Source organism: Lichenostomus cassidix, chromosome 3, assembly GCF_008360975.1.
Source record: "Lichenostomus cassidix isolate B80296 chromosome 3, HeHo_3.0, whole genome shotgun sequence".
Taxonomy (NCBI): domain Eukaryota; kingdom Metazoa; phylum Chordata; class Aves; order Passeriformes; family Meliphagidae; genus Lichenostomus; species Lichenostomus cassidix.
Genome location: NC_139483.1, coordinates 11,523,678 through 11,540,070, shown reverse-complemented (window position 1 = coordinate 11,540,070; position 16,393 = coordinate 11,523,678). Strand labels below are relative to the sequence as shown.

The window sequence follows — 16,393 nt, the reverse complement described above, 5'->3', positions numbered from 1 at the left end:
ATAGAGTGTCTGTACGAAAAACAGGACACCAACCATCTCAAAACCTCAACATTTTCATTATTGATAGGTTTGTTAAGACAAACCTGATTTACAGTGGGGAGGAAATCTAATTTCCAAGTTTTGAATTTGTGCGATATCTTTGGTCTGCTGCAGTTTGTTTGTGAGGAAGGCAAAAGCGATGGCTACAAACAAGAACACCTCTTCACAAACACAACGACCAAACTAGGTAGCAACGTATGAGAAGAAGTCATATGAAGAGTCAAATAGGTTAGGAAGCAGAAGATGGACTGGCTCAGAGCTGAGGACTCGAGTGCACAGCACCGACACCCAGGGCTGGGTGTCCAAACAGGCAGGGTGAGCATCCCTCAGGCCTGGAGCACTGCAGGGGCAGCACTGCAGGCTGTGCTGGGTGACAGGGGACACCCCGGCCGGAGGCACACCGGGGAGCGGCGGCGCTGGGTGACACAACCCGGCCGGTGACAGACCCCGGCCGGTGACACATCCCGGCCGGTGACACATCCCGGCCGGTGACACATCCCGGCCGGTGACACATCCCGGCCGCAGCCACACCACCGAGCGGCAGGCCCGGCCCGCTGCACAGCCCCGCCCCCGGCGGCTGCACGGCGTAGCGGGGCGGGGAGGAGCCGGAGCAGCAGTCGGATCAGGATCAGGATCAGGATCGGGATCGGGAGGGCGGTTCTGGTTCCGGGTCAGTCCCCGCCCGGGCAGGCTCTCGGGCGGTAGGCGGGGGCGGCGGCCCCGGCCATGCGGAGCCGGGCCGGTCGGCGGCGGCGGCGCAGGGCCCTGCCTGGGCTGCGGCGGGGCCCATGAGCCGCCGGGGGTAGGGCGGGGAGCCCCTTCCCCCGCCCGCCGCCATGTACACCTTCGTGGTGCGGGACGAGGGCAGCAGCGTGTACACCGAGGTGAGCCGGCTGCTGCTGGCCAGCGGGCAGTGGCGGCGCCTCCGCAGGGACAACCCCCGCTTCAACCTGATGCTGGGCGAGAGGAACCGGCTCCCCTTCGGCAGGCTGGGTAAGGCTTCTCCGCCGGCAGCAGGGCCCGGCCTCCCCCCGCTGCCCTGCGGCCCGGGGCTGCCGCCGTGCCCTCCCGCTCCGGTGTCCCCGCCGCAGGGCAGCGTCCCCGCGGGGCTCCGCAGCCTCCTGTCGGCGCTGCGGGCACAGCCCTGCCGGGGTTCGGGAGGCGCTGCCCGCCGGCCCCGCTCACCGCCCTGTCGCTGTCCCCGCCGCTCGCTGTCGCCGGGACTCCCCGTCCCCGCGGCTCCTGTCACTGCGGCTCGGTGCCCGCCCCGGCCTCCGGCGCCCAGACAAAGCTCAGGCACCGCGGGCTCTCCGTGCAGCCGCCTCCCGACCCCGGCAGGGCTCTCCGCAGGCGCTGCTGACGCCAGCCAGGGCTGCAAAGATCCCCTTCCCAGGCTCCCCGGGAGTGCTTTCACCGCTGCCCCCCGAACACCGCCGCCCAGCTTGAGGCCTCCGCTGTGGGGAAGCAATGAGAAGGGCGGGGGAGGGGGCACAAGGGTCACCCGGAGCCCCCCCTGTGACATGTGGCCGGCCTCAGGGTCCCGGCTTCCCCTCCAGGTGCTGCTTGCCGGGCTGCCTTCCATGTCCCGCAGCAGTGCCCTTGGGGCTGTTTGCATCGCTGCGGGGGGCTTCAGGCAAACGCCGTGGGTTTGTGGGGTCGCGGTGGTTCCCGGGTCATCCCCTGCCTGGCGCTGGGCAGGGACATTGCTGTGCTCAGCTCACATGTTGTGGGGGTGTTTCTGTCGTTTGGGACAGGAGGCAGAGCAGCTCTAAGCCAGGCACGCTCAAACCTTCACGCCAGAGCTGAGGCTGGTGGCGATGTGCCTCTGCAGAGCTTGGTGAGGGTGACAGCACTAGTCCCTGCCTGGAGCAGGGTATGGGTAATTCCAGAGGCCCAGTGTGTGTGTAGGGACCCATATACCCCGTGCCCCACCACCTTCTCCCCTGCTGCTGACCCCCACTGTCACCTGCGGTGACCTGCCAGGCCCTGGGAGCTGCCCTGTGCAGGCTTGTCCCCTGCCTGCCATGCATGCTGCCTGTCCCATGGCACAGACACCCTGGCCGTCTGCCCTGCTGGATGGTGCAGATCCCAGAAGCAGGGAGGGAGAGTGCCCACATGCAGGGAGAGCCAAGCCAGGCACTGGCAGTGTTGCAGGGCGTGGCAGGGAGCAGGGATGCACTGTCATCTTGGCCCTGGTTTCTTTCTTTTTGGGGTGGTTTTGCAGCACTGCTTCTGTCTGCAGAAACATCAGAATAGGCAGAGCCCACTCACTCCAGCAGCGCTGATGCAGGATGGCTTTGCAGCCCCTTTTTTGCAGCAGAGACCCATCTGTGACTGCTCTTTCAGATCTGCAAGTCACCAGCTCCAGCACCTCTCCCTTGTCTCCTCCACCTTTGTGCGTGGAAAGTCCCCATCACATGGCAATGCCATCTGGTCACCTTCCTGCATCAAGGTGTCTGCAGCGGGCAGGGAAACACCAGGAGAGGCTCAGGCAGTGAGGATGCTCACATGTGCTGGCAGCAGGCACAGCAGGCAGAGCTGTGCTTTAACGTGCTCAGCATGGAGGACCTGTGAGCATCAGGCCTCGTGGCAGAATGAGTGCAGTTCTTTGATGAGAGCGGGCATGCACAGCACATCCAGCCATGGGGGGCTTGTGGCCATGTCTAACTAACCCCTTCCATCCTCCAAAAGTGTCCTGGGGTGATGGAAGGGCTTCAGTGAGACCTTCAACCTGTGTTGCCATGTGATGCCCAAAAACTCAAACCATTTCTCACAGCCAAGACACGTCTATAACCTGTGGAGAAGGGCCATGCTTTGTCACTGGCTCCTTTAAACCATCCTCCTATAGCAGGAACTGGTTGCCTGAAATCGATAGATTCAGAGCAAAAATAATGTGGTTATTTTGGTACACTTTCCAAAAAAGCTCTTATCTTCTCCGGTTTGTCTTCCTGAGCAACTGTTGCATCAAAGCTGGCTTGGTTTTCCTAAGGGCTCTACTCAGTGGAAGCAGACATTAATTCGGGGAACTGCAGGGATTTGCATTACTCAGGGCCTAAGCTGGATCACTGAGAGAAGTGGGGACTCTCAGCACTTACCACTGCTTCTGCTCAGATGCAGGGACCTCTGTAGGTCACACTGATAACCTAGTTCCTGGGGGATTGTATCCTTAAGCTGTGTTTGCATCTAGCAGAAAAGCAGTTTGTGATGAGGGGATGGAAAGGGCAAAGAGGCTACAGAGGCTTCATGTACCAGAGGATGCTGGACTCTATGCCCTGCTGGCCACTTTGGTCAGTGCCTTGGCAGCTTTTTAATCCCACAACATGCACCAGAAGGTTCTCTTCCTGTCTCATGGTCCCTCTTTGCTGGCCACCCAACTCTACATTGCAGCCCACTGCCTCATTGGGATGCGTAGGGAAACCAATGAGGATGTGTCTCCCCAGGATAAACTAGAAACAGAAGAAAATATGAGGGGTTTTATTATTTTCTTTTCAGGAAAAAAACTTGACCATGCTGGCTGCACACTGAAGTGCCTGAATTTAACAGATCTTTTCTGCAGGATGGTTTTCAGCTATCTTGTATTTAAAGATTTGTGAATAAAAGTGACCCAGGTCAGGGACGTGACTTTCAGGCTGAAAATAGATATTCACTCTCTGTGATCTTGCAGCTGCCTGGTTTAAGGTAATGTTTGCTTCAGGCCTTTTTTCCCAGACAAGCACTGAGGAGGATAAGTGAAACTCTGAATCCTTTTTCAGGATTCTGGTTCCTCCCAGAGAGTTTCTGGCTGAGTGCAAGTGTTTCCATAGTGTGAAAGGTGAAGGAAGGCAGGCTGTAGTGTGGAGTCCAGTGTTGGTAAGGAGGTACCCATCTGTTTAGCAGTGTTTTAGGCACTGGTGAGGCCACAGATGGAGACTGGGGCCAGTTTGGGAGTTTCCAGTGCAAGAAACACTTAAACATGGAGTGAATATAGCAGGGGCCATCAGGGGACTCAGGTTGGCAGCCAAGCACTGGGACAAGGGCTTACAGAAGCAGTAGGGTCTTCATCCTTGGGGATACTCAGACTTTGACTGAACAAGAGGTTGGAGCAGAGACTCCCAGAGGTTCCTTCCCACCCCAGGTATCCAACGGGTCTTGTTGCAAACTTCAAGAAAGAAGCAAGACTCCAAATCTGTCAGTGTTTCCCAGTGTTTTGTGATATCAGGTCCAAGAGGGAACCCTGCTCTACATGACAAAGAAAAAGGTCCTTTGCTAAGCTGTGATCTTTGTGTGATGATGTGTTTCCCTGCATCTTCCACCTGTATTTAAGAGTAACTGAAGTCTTGGTTTTAAAAGCTGCCGACAGCAAATGGAGAGCACTTTTGGGTGGTGCTGCCAGTTCTCAGTGTGAATTAGGAAATAATTCCTTTCCTTTGCAAAGTGGATGTGTCAGATTAAAAACAAATGGGTAAATACATGGGGTTTTGTAACTAAGTGAAAGAAACCACAGGAGCCAGTACCAGTTTACAACCTGTTCCTGTAATGCAGGGCAAGAAACCAGCCTCCATTTTTTTTTTTCCCTACTTCACAGGTCCTTTGCACCAAGCAGCTGTTTTCCCTTTATCAATTGAGAAGCTTGTCTGACTTCTGTTTCCCCTTCTTAGGCCATGAACCTGGACTTGTGCAGCTGGTGAATTACTACAGGGGAGCAGACAAGCTGTGCCGCAAAGCATCTCTGGTGAAGTAAGAAATTCACTGAAATATTAGATGGGCTTGGCAGAAGCTTTTCTTCTAACCCCTGTTGAGTGTTGAACCTGCTTGGAGGTATTTCACAGAACAGCTGCCCTGGGAGTGTCCTAGCATGTGCTGTTTTCAGACTCCCTGGCTGGTCTCTAGAGCTGTTTGTGTGCACAAAGGCCTCTTTGTAGCTTCAGGGGAAATGCCATTTCCACTGACTTATATCTACTTGAAACCACAGAGTGTATTGAATCAGATTAGAGCCAAATCAAAAGGAAAAAGAAACCCAAGCATAGCTGCTCTTTTTCCTTGTAGACATTTAATTAAAACCTTTTCCTTTTATTCTGTTTCATACAGAGAAGAGACACTAATGTGCCTTTAGCTAATCAAATTTGTTGGTCAAGCAAATGCTTGGAGACATCTCCAGGAAGAGCTCTGGGAGTTATTTCTGCATGACCTGCCATGCCAAGGTCTCCTGGGGAAATGTGGATGAACTTTCATTGTAGATAACCCTCGTCCCAGTGCAAACTCTGTTCCCACTTGAGTATCTTTGTCAGAGCTCTTGGTTTCCTTCAGCAATTTGACTGTCCATTAGAGTCTGTGCTGCCTGTCACTGATGCAGTCCTGCAGACTGTGTGTGCTGATCCAAGGCCTCTCCTTCCCCTGCAAAGAACCTCTTCCTAATTGCTTTCCTGGCAGTGGTGATGGTGTTTGTCAGAAAGTGGCAGAGTATTTTTTTAAACAAGCACTCACAGCACTCCTCAGCTGGATTTCTTCTTGGCCTGTTACCTGAAGTGCTAAAAGCACTTGCACACCTGTTTTTGTCTCCTGAAGCTTGGCTGACCTTTCTAACTGTAGGATCAACCATGCACCAAGCTACTTATGAACCCAAGGGACAACAAATGACATTCCTCAGGGCTCCCAGAGTGTTACTGACTCACTGCCATCTCAACAGAGAGGCACAAATGCACAGGGAGAGTCAGTATCTCATGAACTCTGCTTTTGGCCTTAAGCAAAGCACAGGCATTTGGAGAGGCAGGCAACTCCCTTGACTCTTAAAAGACAACAGGCCTGGGCTGTGCTAACAGGAGTTTGCAGACATTACTGGTAGGAGAGATGTGCCAAAGGGATCCCAGACACCTTGGGATGTGATGATGCAGGGAATGCATCACAAGCTCTAGATACATGGAAACTTCTTAGCTGTTAGCTTCATGATGTCCGTGGTATCACTAACATGTTTAATGAAAGCATGCAGGTTCTGGTTCAGAAAGTAGTGTTTGCTGTGGGCTGGGGTTACCATGGTGTCTTTATGAAAACCTGAATTTCAAGGGTCTGAGGAAAATATTAATAATTTAGCACAGGCTATCCATAAACTGCTGTTCATCAAGCAAAAGAGCCCAGTTAATGATGATTTTTCCTTATGAAATGACCCTCGTGCATTTGGGGACACTCCAGAGAGTAACAGCCTGTCTCTCTTCACCCAGGCTCATCAAGACAAGCCCTGAGCTATCGGAGTCCTGCACGTGGTTCCCTGAGTCATATGTAATTTACCCAACAAACCTGAAGACCCCCGTGGCTCCAGCACAGAATGGACTTCACCATCTCATAAACAACTCGAGGACGGATGAGCGGGAAGTGTTTCTGGCAGCTTACAACAAGCGGCGGGAAGGCAAAGAAGGCAACGTGTGGATCGCCAAGTCCTCAGCTGGTGCCAAAGGTTCATTCTCCAGCACCAGGAGCTATTTCTCAATATTCCTCATTCTTTACATGATCCGTAGAGTCCCAGGGTTTGTCTGAGCCAAGCTGATACATAGTCTGTCTGTGAAGGGCTTCACCCACCAGCTGCATGCCAGCCAAGCCAGCATGGGGCTCCTGACAAGCAGTGTAGCATGCACACTCTACCTCGAACGTGCATGGCAGTCAAAGAGCTTCCACTTCTCTACACATGCACCTCCAAATGTGGAAAAGTGCTGCAGGGAGGAGGCAGCAGGGACCAGCAAGTGTGGGGAATGTGGAGAGCAGGTTAGATGGAGCAGAACAGGATATTGGGTGGAGGTCAGCATGCAGGACAGCAGCCTTCAAGGTCAAGGAACCCAAATCCGCATGCTGCAGCTAAGCTTGGCTTCTTCTGGGTGGAAATCCTGCTTGTCTTTTCAGCCAGACTCAGATGCCTGGTGCCAGTGGCCTGCCTATGGTCACACTGAGAGGCGAGCTCATTATGTCAAAATTGCACTCATGCCTCAGGGGAAGGTACCAGATCAAAGACAAGCAATGCAGTGTCTGTCTGTCCATTTAATCTGACTAGGGCAATAGATAGCCAAGTGATAATATGTCCTTCCTTGTTCCAGGGTCATTCCATCACTTATTCCACAGAAGTAACGAGCTATGAGATAGCTGGACACAGCTATAGATGCAGTGCTTTGATAACTGCATGCTCTCTGTCAGTTACAGTGTTATCATGGGCACATTATTAGAATGGCTGTATTTAAAAACTTACCTTGCCATGTGTGCAGCAGAGCCTGGCCTGAGGAAGGACCTGGTCCTTTCAAAGTGAACAAGCCCACATATATTACTCATATTTGCAGAGTTGCTTTTGATGCAGTCTTGCAAAAAGAGAATGTGAAAGCCAGAGGTGGCTGCAGAGAGTCTGCTTGATAAAACTCTCATTTCACACTGGCTTGCCTCACTGCTCTTTTCTAGTGGCTGTGTCACCAAGAAGCATTGGAAGAGTATCCTTATTTTCATCAGGAGCAAAGGGAAGATGAGTCCTTTTGTTGTGCTAGTGAGGGAATGTGTTTCTGTGTGGTAAACTGACAAAAACTTCATCTGGGCAATTGACAAGGCTGTTGCTGGGGTCTGCTTCACGATGAGGAGGTTCAAACTCTTCAGATCCTTTATGCAAGTGTGATGTCATCTTTAATGCACTAAAATAGAGCAGCCTTTTGTATTCATCAGTGTGCTGCTGCAAATTAAAGTGGAAGGCAGAGTCTCGTGGTAATCTAGAGGGGCATTTTAAATGTCTGGGGATTACTTCTAATGAAGAAAAAAGCTTGTTCACACTAATTACCGAGAAAGATACAGCTCAGGTACAGCCTCTGTCTTGGGACAGGTGTAATGGAAGTTTGGTCATCCATCAGTAACAGGAAAATTAAAGGTTTAGGATGCCCTGACTTAAATGTTTAAGAGTTTGCAACTGTGGCTGGAGGTTTTGGTGTTTGAGAGCAGGGACAGCTGCCCCACATAAGCTGCTTTGCTGCCTCACTGGGTTGCTGACTGGGTGCACAGTTACCCTGACCCTCCCCTTGGTGTGCCATCTGTCCAGTGTAGAGTGGGTGCCTGCTGATCTCCCCACTGCAGAGGCTTTACTGGATTAGGGATGTTGTTTCCCTCTTTCCCCCAGTGCACAGCCTGAAGTTGTGCCAAAGCAAGGTTCTGCCTTGCTCTGCTGTGATCAGGGGACTAAAAATCTTGCCACCTGCATAAAGCATGGGTGAGAAAGATACCTTGAGGACAGATTTCCTTCCAGTGGAGGATGCTGGGATGAATGGGAGGTCAGGAGGGCTGGAAAGCTGAGCAGAGCATGGAAGCAGAGAGTGGGAGTACCTGCAGGGCTGTGTCAGCAGCAGCCTTCAGAAGTCACAGCTAGGAGTATTTTTCATGGGATGATCCTGTCAAACCCTTCCTGTGCTCCAAACCTGTATTATCCCTTCGATGCCCCCTTGAAGAGTGGGGTTTTTTCGCACAGTATTTCCTCAAAAACACTCAGCCCAAAATTAAGACTAAATGATCGGGTTTAGTCAAAAAAGTTGACTAAATGCCTCAAGAATGGGCACAGTGACAGAGGAGTGTTTGATAGCTTTACCTGAGCTGCCTTATTCCTCATGGCACCATGCCACTACTTTATGGAATCCCAGAAGGAAAATGGTCTCTCTTCAGTGCTCTGCAACAGAAGTTTCATATTTGGACTCTTGCAAGAAATGAACAGTGACAGCTTCAGCCAAAATGTGGGAGTATTTAAACATCACAGTGCATTTTTTTAATGAAGAGCTTCCACAGCAGGAACACTGACTACATGGATGAACAACTTAAAGTAGTACTTTTCCTTATTCAGCAATGATTTTAATAACAAATGAACTCAGTGAGCAGGACAACACTGCACAAGTGTGCATGTGTGACTGCCCCTGGCAGCCAGAGAAGCCAGACAGGGAAAGAAAGTCTTGAATCTAGGATAAAAAAAAACCTCACAAACCTCTGTCCCCAAATAAAAAAAAAGCAAGAAAACTTTACAAAAATGCACCAAACCCCCTATTTTCTATAAACTGCTGAAAACTGGGGAAAAACAAAACCAAATTCTTCAAGTGCTAAATACAAGCACCACCACACCCTCTCACCCCTGCCAAGCCTAGATAGGAAGAAAAAAAAAGATGTAAAAGAAAACAAAATGCCCCTAAACCAAGCAGCTGCCTCACTGCTTGCCTTGGTCCCTGTCTGCTGTGCATCTCCTCACACCTCAACAGCCACCCCTCTATAGATGTGCCACAGGCAGGCCATGCCAAATCAGGCACTGGGCCTGGTTACTGGGCAGCCAGAGGCCCTGTGGCATGGTAAGAAGGAGATCCCTCCACAGATTCATTCCCTTGGAGTGAATGTGATGTTGCATGGGCACTGGCTTGCCCTGGGGCCATAGGTTCTTGCATGTTGCTTTTTGGGCTAATGAGCCATGGTCCACTTGGGGCCTGAAAAAGCTCAAACAAAGGTAGAAGGATCCTCTACTTATTTTTGTCTTCAACTTTCTGTGCTAGGGGAAGGGATCCTGATTTCTTCAGATTCTGCAGAGCTCCTGGACTTCATCGATGAGCAGGGACAAGTGCATGTGATTCAGAAATACCTGGAAAATCCTCTACTTTTAGAGCCAGGGCATCGCAAGTTTGACATCAGGTAACCTTTTCTGCCTTTGTAGTACCAGTTTTCTTTTTGTTGCTGTTTCTTTTTGAGCCACTGAGACTAGAGTTTGTTCTCCTGTCCCCCAGGAGCTGGGTTCTCGTGGATCATCAATATAATATCTACCTCTACAGAGAGGGTGTCCTGCGGACCTCTTCAGAACCATATAACAGTGCTAATTTCCAGGACAAAACCTGCCACTTGACCAATCACTGCATTCAGAAGGAATATTCCAAAAACTACGGGCGGTATGAGGAAGGGAATGAAATGTTCTTCGAGGAGTTCAACCAGTATCTGATGGATGCCCTGAACACAACGCTTGAGAATAGCATCTTACAGCAAATCAAACACATAATAAGGTAGCCAGCTGCTTGCTGCCTAGAACATAACCCTCTAGTGACAGGGAATGTGTGTGGACACAGCTGGGGAAGCAGACAGACCAAGAAGGGAATGATTTCAAATGCATAAATCTACGATAAGGCCATAAATACCCTAATGTCACTGCTCAGTGAAAAGGCACATCCATGGGTAATGTTTCCTCAATGGTATGTGTCCATGTGTCTGTGTTTTGCCAGCTGTGGCTGGAGAAGGATGGAGGGAAAAGGGAAGAGAGCATGTCAAAAGATGAGACCTCCCATCAAAAGATGGGAGAGGTTGAGATTAAAAAAGGCATAAAGGTCTAGAGGGGAAGTGAAGCTGACTGCAAACTCAAGTTTGCAGACTCTGGATGCTTCTCCCACCATCAGCAAGCAGCAGCACATGGTGTTTGCCTAGGTTGTCCTGCTCAGTCCACATGGAGCCAATTCCCTCCTGGACATAGAAAGTGCCTGGAGAGAGATCTTGGTGCTGCAGAGAATCCAGGTCTTGACAGCGCAGTCCTTCATGAAGGACTTTACTTTACAAGTACCCCATTGCTGTTAATTGCACTGAAAAAATATGGCATAATCTTTGAGGGACGTGGAGGCAAATGAGCATCCAGTGGCAGTTCCTTGGGGACCTGCTGCAGCCCTTTGTGGCATTGCACATCATGCTTTTCAGCTTGCCTGACCCAGTAGTGAGGGAGGATGCTGCTCTCCAGCTCTTTGTGAGTTAACTCAGGGGCCTGAACCTTGAGTTTCTGTTTTTCCCTTCACAGAAGCTGCCTTATGTGTATAGAGCCTGCAATCAGCACGAAGCATCTTCACTACCAGAGCTTCCAGCTCTTTGGCTTTGACTTCATGGTGGATGAGGAGCTGAAGGTCTGGCTAATAGAAGTCAACGGGGCCCCAGCATGTGCCCAGTGAGTAAATCAGTTTCTGTAGTACTCTTGTGATGCCACCATCACCCAAAACATGGCTATGTCCCAGCTCCAAGTGAAAAAGATGAAAGAAAGTGAACAGCAAGGGAGTTTTTCAGGCTAACCCACACTGGACAGTACCAGTCCATTTGAGTTCATTGCTCCTGCCTCTGTGTTTGGTATCCCCCAGCTTCTTTCCCCCATGAGATGGGGCACTAACCTTGGTTTTTGAACAAACGGGCTTGAATATAACCTGGGTCAGTTTTATTACTCTTGGATTGAAGTTATGTTTGCAGATTTCATGCTTTGGGAGTCAGATTGTTTCTCAGTCTCTCTTCTGGAGCTCTTTATATGAACACATGATAAATGAGTAGCATTAAGGGCAGCAGCTGGAAGTGAATGACTCAATTTGCAGGCAGCAGGACCCCAGGGCACACTGTGAATGCTGCAGATGTTACAAAATCTCTGAAAACCAGAATTAAGACTCCTTAACACCAGTTTAGTGTTAAGAAGGGCATCATTTATTCAGGTCACATGAGGATAACTCCTGACCTTATGTGCCCATGTGATTTTACAAGTGTGCTGCTTATGTACAGTTACTTCATACATATTACAATTTGCCCATTACCAAAAACCCTCCCCAAGTTCCCAGATTCAGGCCTTGTTTTGGCTGTGCCTGCATTCCTGAGCCAGATGTTTTCTTCTTACCTTCCAGCCATCCTTGCTGGGAAAGCAGATTTTGCATGCCTTGTTTCTCTGCTACAAGTTCTTAGGCACAGTAAAAATTGAATTAACCCTCTTGGTATTACAGAGATTGGATTATAGCTTCTTCCAGCAGCCACAGGGAGGCTGGAACAGCCAAAGAGGCCTGGCCATGAATATCTCTGTGTAGGCACAGCAGGAGGTGCTGTATTATGTGATTGAGACAAGTGGAGGAGACTAGAAATTTTTGCTAAGTGAGCAACTGTATCATATTAAAAAAAAAAAAAACAAAAACAGCAAAACAGACCAGGCTGTGCATCACTGCATTAGAATTTTATCAGATTAGATGTTGATTAAATTAGATTAGATAATCACTAATAGTGGACAAAAAATGCAGGTCAGACCTACCAGACAGCCTGTTCAGCAGCCTTTTCAGGGCTAGAGCTTGGGGAGCTTTCTGTGTCCAGGGTGCCTTGTTCACATAGTGCATCATGGTGCAATACTGCCTTGCACCTCCTTGTGTTGCTGTATGGGTAGAATTTGGCTGTTGCTGGGTGTATTTGGATTGCAGCAGTGCCCTGTTTGTTTTGTGCCTCTTGGAAGAGCAAGGGCTTTGTTGGGCATATGGAAGATTGAAAGCAGTTGAGGTAGGTTTTGGCTGTTTGTGGCTTCTCCTGTTCAAGGTTATTCTAATTTGGAGCACTCACACAGCTGTCATTTAAAGAGGAAAAACTGGCTGCTGAAAGCAGTAACATTCCCAGGAAAAAACATGTTACTGTCACACAGCCCCAGTGGCATGGAGTAAAAGACGTTGTTAATCCTAGGAAAAACAGCTTTGGTACTAAATATATCTCAGATGCCAGCACATTCAGGGAGGTTACATATGTATTTCCTCCAGCAGAAAATGAAGCTGTTTTTAAGTTGTCTCTCTTCTCTGTAATCCTGCTGTGTGTGAGCTGTGCCATGGTGAAACACATCCCACATGTCTGAGAGTCCTGTGAAGCCTCTGTGCCTGGTCACAAGCTGGTGTGTACAGCTGCACCCCAGCAGTGCATTTCATCAAACCAGGAATGCATCAGAGCAGCCCCTCTGGGGCACATTTCCATGTGAATGGCATCTGGTGTGGGAAATCACGACTCCCTGAGTTGGAAGGCTGGTACAGGGAGCCCTGAGATGTTTTCTGCCCCTGTGTCTTTTGGTGACTCAAGTCTGGGGCTTGAGGGTACAGAGCCTCTGCTCAGAAGCTTGACCTAACATTAACCAAAGGTAATAGGTTTTGTGGTCCTTTCTGGAAGAGAGCAATATTGGGAATTACCACCATGGAAAAAAGAAGATGGTTGCTGGTGTAAGCAGGGAGGAGGTGGAAGAGCTGGTGCTCTCCTCCTGTTTGCCACCCTGAAACTCCAAGTAATGGGAATAGGATCTTGTAGATCCTGCTGGGAAAATGCATTTCTACATAGAAGTTGGCCGGGGGTCTGCTGGTTGTTCTGTCAGGATGTCTGATTCTCTCTCTCTTTCTCTCTGTCATCTCTCAGGAAGCTGTATGCAGAGCTCTGCCAAGGAATTGTGGATGTAGCCATCTCCAGCGTTTTCCCGCTCAATGACACTGGGCAGAAGATGAGCCAGTCATCATCGATCTTCATCAAGCTGTGATGACAACACAACTGCCACTGCTGTGAACAGGGAGAGACTGCACCCCTCGGGTCAGCACAGTTTGGTGGCTTATCTCAGTATCATGCCAAAAAGTGATAGAGACAGGCTTCATATTTTCTGGGAGACCACAGGGAAAAACAACAAAACAGGCATCCTCACAGAGCTGTGATGAGCCAGAGCTGCTCAGATAACTCTGCCTGCATTCACCAAAACCCACTTTAGAAACAGCTCCTGTGACTTTGATACCTGAAACAAATCTCTCTGGGAGAACAACAGAACAACCTTAAAATGAAAACCCAGCAGGGATACTGTAATGCTGTATTAGCTCCTCCTTTTCTATAGAGATAACATTGGGTTTTTTAAGGGAATCGAGTGAAGAGAACGATGGAGTTGTCCTCCTCCCGCTGTGTTTATTCTTTCCTCACCTACTGCATCATTAGTGCCTTAGCTCAGCTCCAAATAGGTGACTCCTTTCCTTTGTTCCTGCTCTGTTTCATAGAAAGGAGCAAGCTCTCTGGCATCGCAGGGTGCCTAAAACCAGGAACACCAAGAAGTCAGTTTTCTTAGGTCATTTTCCAAGCTGGTTGGCTGAACACCCAGGCAATGGCTGGCAAAAGGGTGCTGAACTGCAGGTGGTGAATTAACCCAAGCAAGGAAGGCAGTTTTCTTTATAGCTATCCCTTTTCCTATTGAGATTTGAATCAGTGTCTATCCCAGTCTGAGGCAGTTGGATTCTGCTTAAAAGAGGTAGAGAGACCCCCTTGGAGCTCACCGGCAGGCTGTAGGATTTCTAGCATCACTTTGTGCTGAGTGTTTCAAGAAGCAGAAATCTGATCCCAGTTTCTTCTGAGGCACTGCAGTGAATTTAGGCTCTTCTCTCAGCTTTCACCTTCATGATTTACTTGAGGCTTGATTTTCTACCCAAATCCTGTTTGATCCCGCCAATTTTATTCTCCTCCGCCTGACAGGTATTGCAATCTTCTGCTCGGAACATAGTCCACAGCTTGATCTTAGCTAGGGGCAAGGTGGGTGAGGTTTTGTAGACCAGGGGAGAGATTCCTGTTTGCCACACATCTGGGAAATCAGGTGCTTTGGGGGGGAAGGAGAGGTTAAGTTCCTTGAGGTCTCTGAATTTCAGAGGCAACATCTGCTTCAAGTATAACCTAAATCCTTGTCATGTTTCCCACCTTGTGAAGTGTATCTGAATTTTCAGTATGAGCCCAGCACATCCCTCTGGCAGGGATATATGGTCATGGAAAGAAACTGTTTCCTCTTCCCCATAACAAACAAACAAGAAGACATTGTGGAGATTACAAGCTGCCTGTATGTAATGGGAAGTGAATTGAGCAATGGAATTTCTGCCTTCCTCAGAAGAACCTAGCATTTTGGTGTACTCATTTCAGCTTATGACTGAAGATTCCAGAGTTCTTCATGCAGCAGACAATCCTGACAGGGCTGGGTGATAAGCAGGGAGAAGGGTGTGGGGGAAGGACTGGTTGGGGTTTTTAACCTTATGGTAGCACAGAGGTGTCAGAATTTCCCTGCAGTCCAGGTGAAGTGTAGTGGTAACACACCAAGGTGAAATGTAGGCTGTTAAGAGTTGTTACTCAACTTGCAAAGTTCACCGCATCTCCACTGACATTTTCACGTTAGCTTAGGTGAGTTTAAAAACTGCACCTTTTTTGCCCAGCAACAGGAAGATCTCACGACAATTGCTCTCATCTAGGATGTGCCTGAGGTGACAGCTGGGCTCTCATAAGCTCTAGGGCAGATAAGCAAAAGGCAGGCTCTAGGGCAGACAAGAACAGAGAATTTTCCCCATCACAATGAACCGAGAAATGCTCATTTTCTGGGGTGCTAGACCCATCCTTCTCCTCAAAAGGGAAATTTAGATAATGCTTGGTGGTAGAGCCACAACTACAGATGATGCAGCTATTCATACCCTGCCTTTCCAGCTGGGCTTGGGGGAGGTAGTGTTTCAGGGACACTTGAATCCTCTGCTGAATTTTTCAGGAATAAGCAACATCCTCTGGAGGAAAATGTGTATTTTCCACCTTCCCTCGAAGTGCCCCCCATAGTAAAGCACAGAAGGTAAATGATAAAGGACAGAGAGCACAGTGCCTAAAGTTTTGTCCAAAATGCTAGCTATGAGGTGGAGTAGAGGATGTGTGTGTGGCTGAGTCCTGGGCATTGCAGCCATGGGTGCACCTTGCAAGTGATGCTCACAAGCCCCTGTGAGACTTTTGTTTGTTTCTTTTTTTTTTTTTTAGGAAAATACAACAATAAATGTTTTCTAGTTTATTTCAGCTAAAAGGTCAATAGAAAAGGTCTTACTCTCTTTCCTGAGCTTTTACCCAGGATACTGCTGGGTTTCCAGAAGACACCTACCATACTGCAGAATGTGTCTAGTCTTAGTTGTATCCCTTCATGTCATCCATGAAGAATTTCTGGCCCAGGTGTTCTGGCTGCGTTGTCCAGCAGGGTCTGGTCCCACTGGACTCTGGGTTTCAGGTAACTCCCATGTGGCTTGTTCCATACAAGTTAGTCATGTCGTGCTTCTGCTGAACTCTGGTGGCTGCCCACAGTCCATGGAGAATGCCAGAGAAGTCTGAGAAAGGCTCCAACGCTGATTTCATCCAGGTGACTGTGACCAGTGCCCTTCAGGACTGCTTGCATGTCCCTGCTCCCAGCATTTCTTGTTCTCCACACACGGCTCTCTGCCGAGAGAGCAACGCTGTGCTGTTCATAATCATGCTCCATGACAGTGTCTGCTGTGGCAGCCCTTGGGAAACCCTGGTGTTGAGAGGATGTGGGGCACACGGGGCGATGCCGAGCTGACAGCGCCCGTCATGCTCCGCATCGTGTGCCCAGCTGCTCTCACGTCAGCATGTGCATGTGGGGCTGGCGAATGCCCGAGCTCCCGGCTCTCCGGTGAGCTCACATCTATCCACATCTCTCCTAAACCATCATTAAAACATGCAAACCCCACGGCCTGTGGTGTTTCCTTGGGGCAACGGGTCCCCGGGGTGTCAAGTCCCCAGGGAACGCTTCTTGTGGGTGCTGTGGTGTGTT

General features: G+C 49.6%; 1 protein-coding gene across 1 annotated transcript; it reads left to right on the top strand.

Moving 5' to 3' along the window:
- The first annotated feature begins 696 nt into the window (after positions 1-696).
- On the top strand, positions 697-16,309 carry TTL (tubulin tyrosine ligase). Its single transcript, XM_085054517.1, has 7 exons — positions 697-1,032; positions 4,677-4,755; positions 6,234-6,466; positions 9,552-9,687; positions 9,780-10,049; positions 10,826-10,969; positions 13,204-16,309. Exons 1-7 carry the CDS (start codon positions 876-878, stop codon positions 13,319-13,321), a joined length of 1,137 nt encoding a protein of 378 aa, XP_084910643.1. The 5' UTR covers positions 697-875; the 3' UTR covers positions 13,322-16,309.
- Positions 16,310-16,393: the final 84 nt, after the last annotated feature.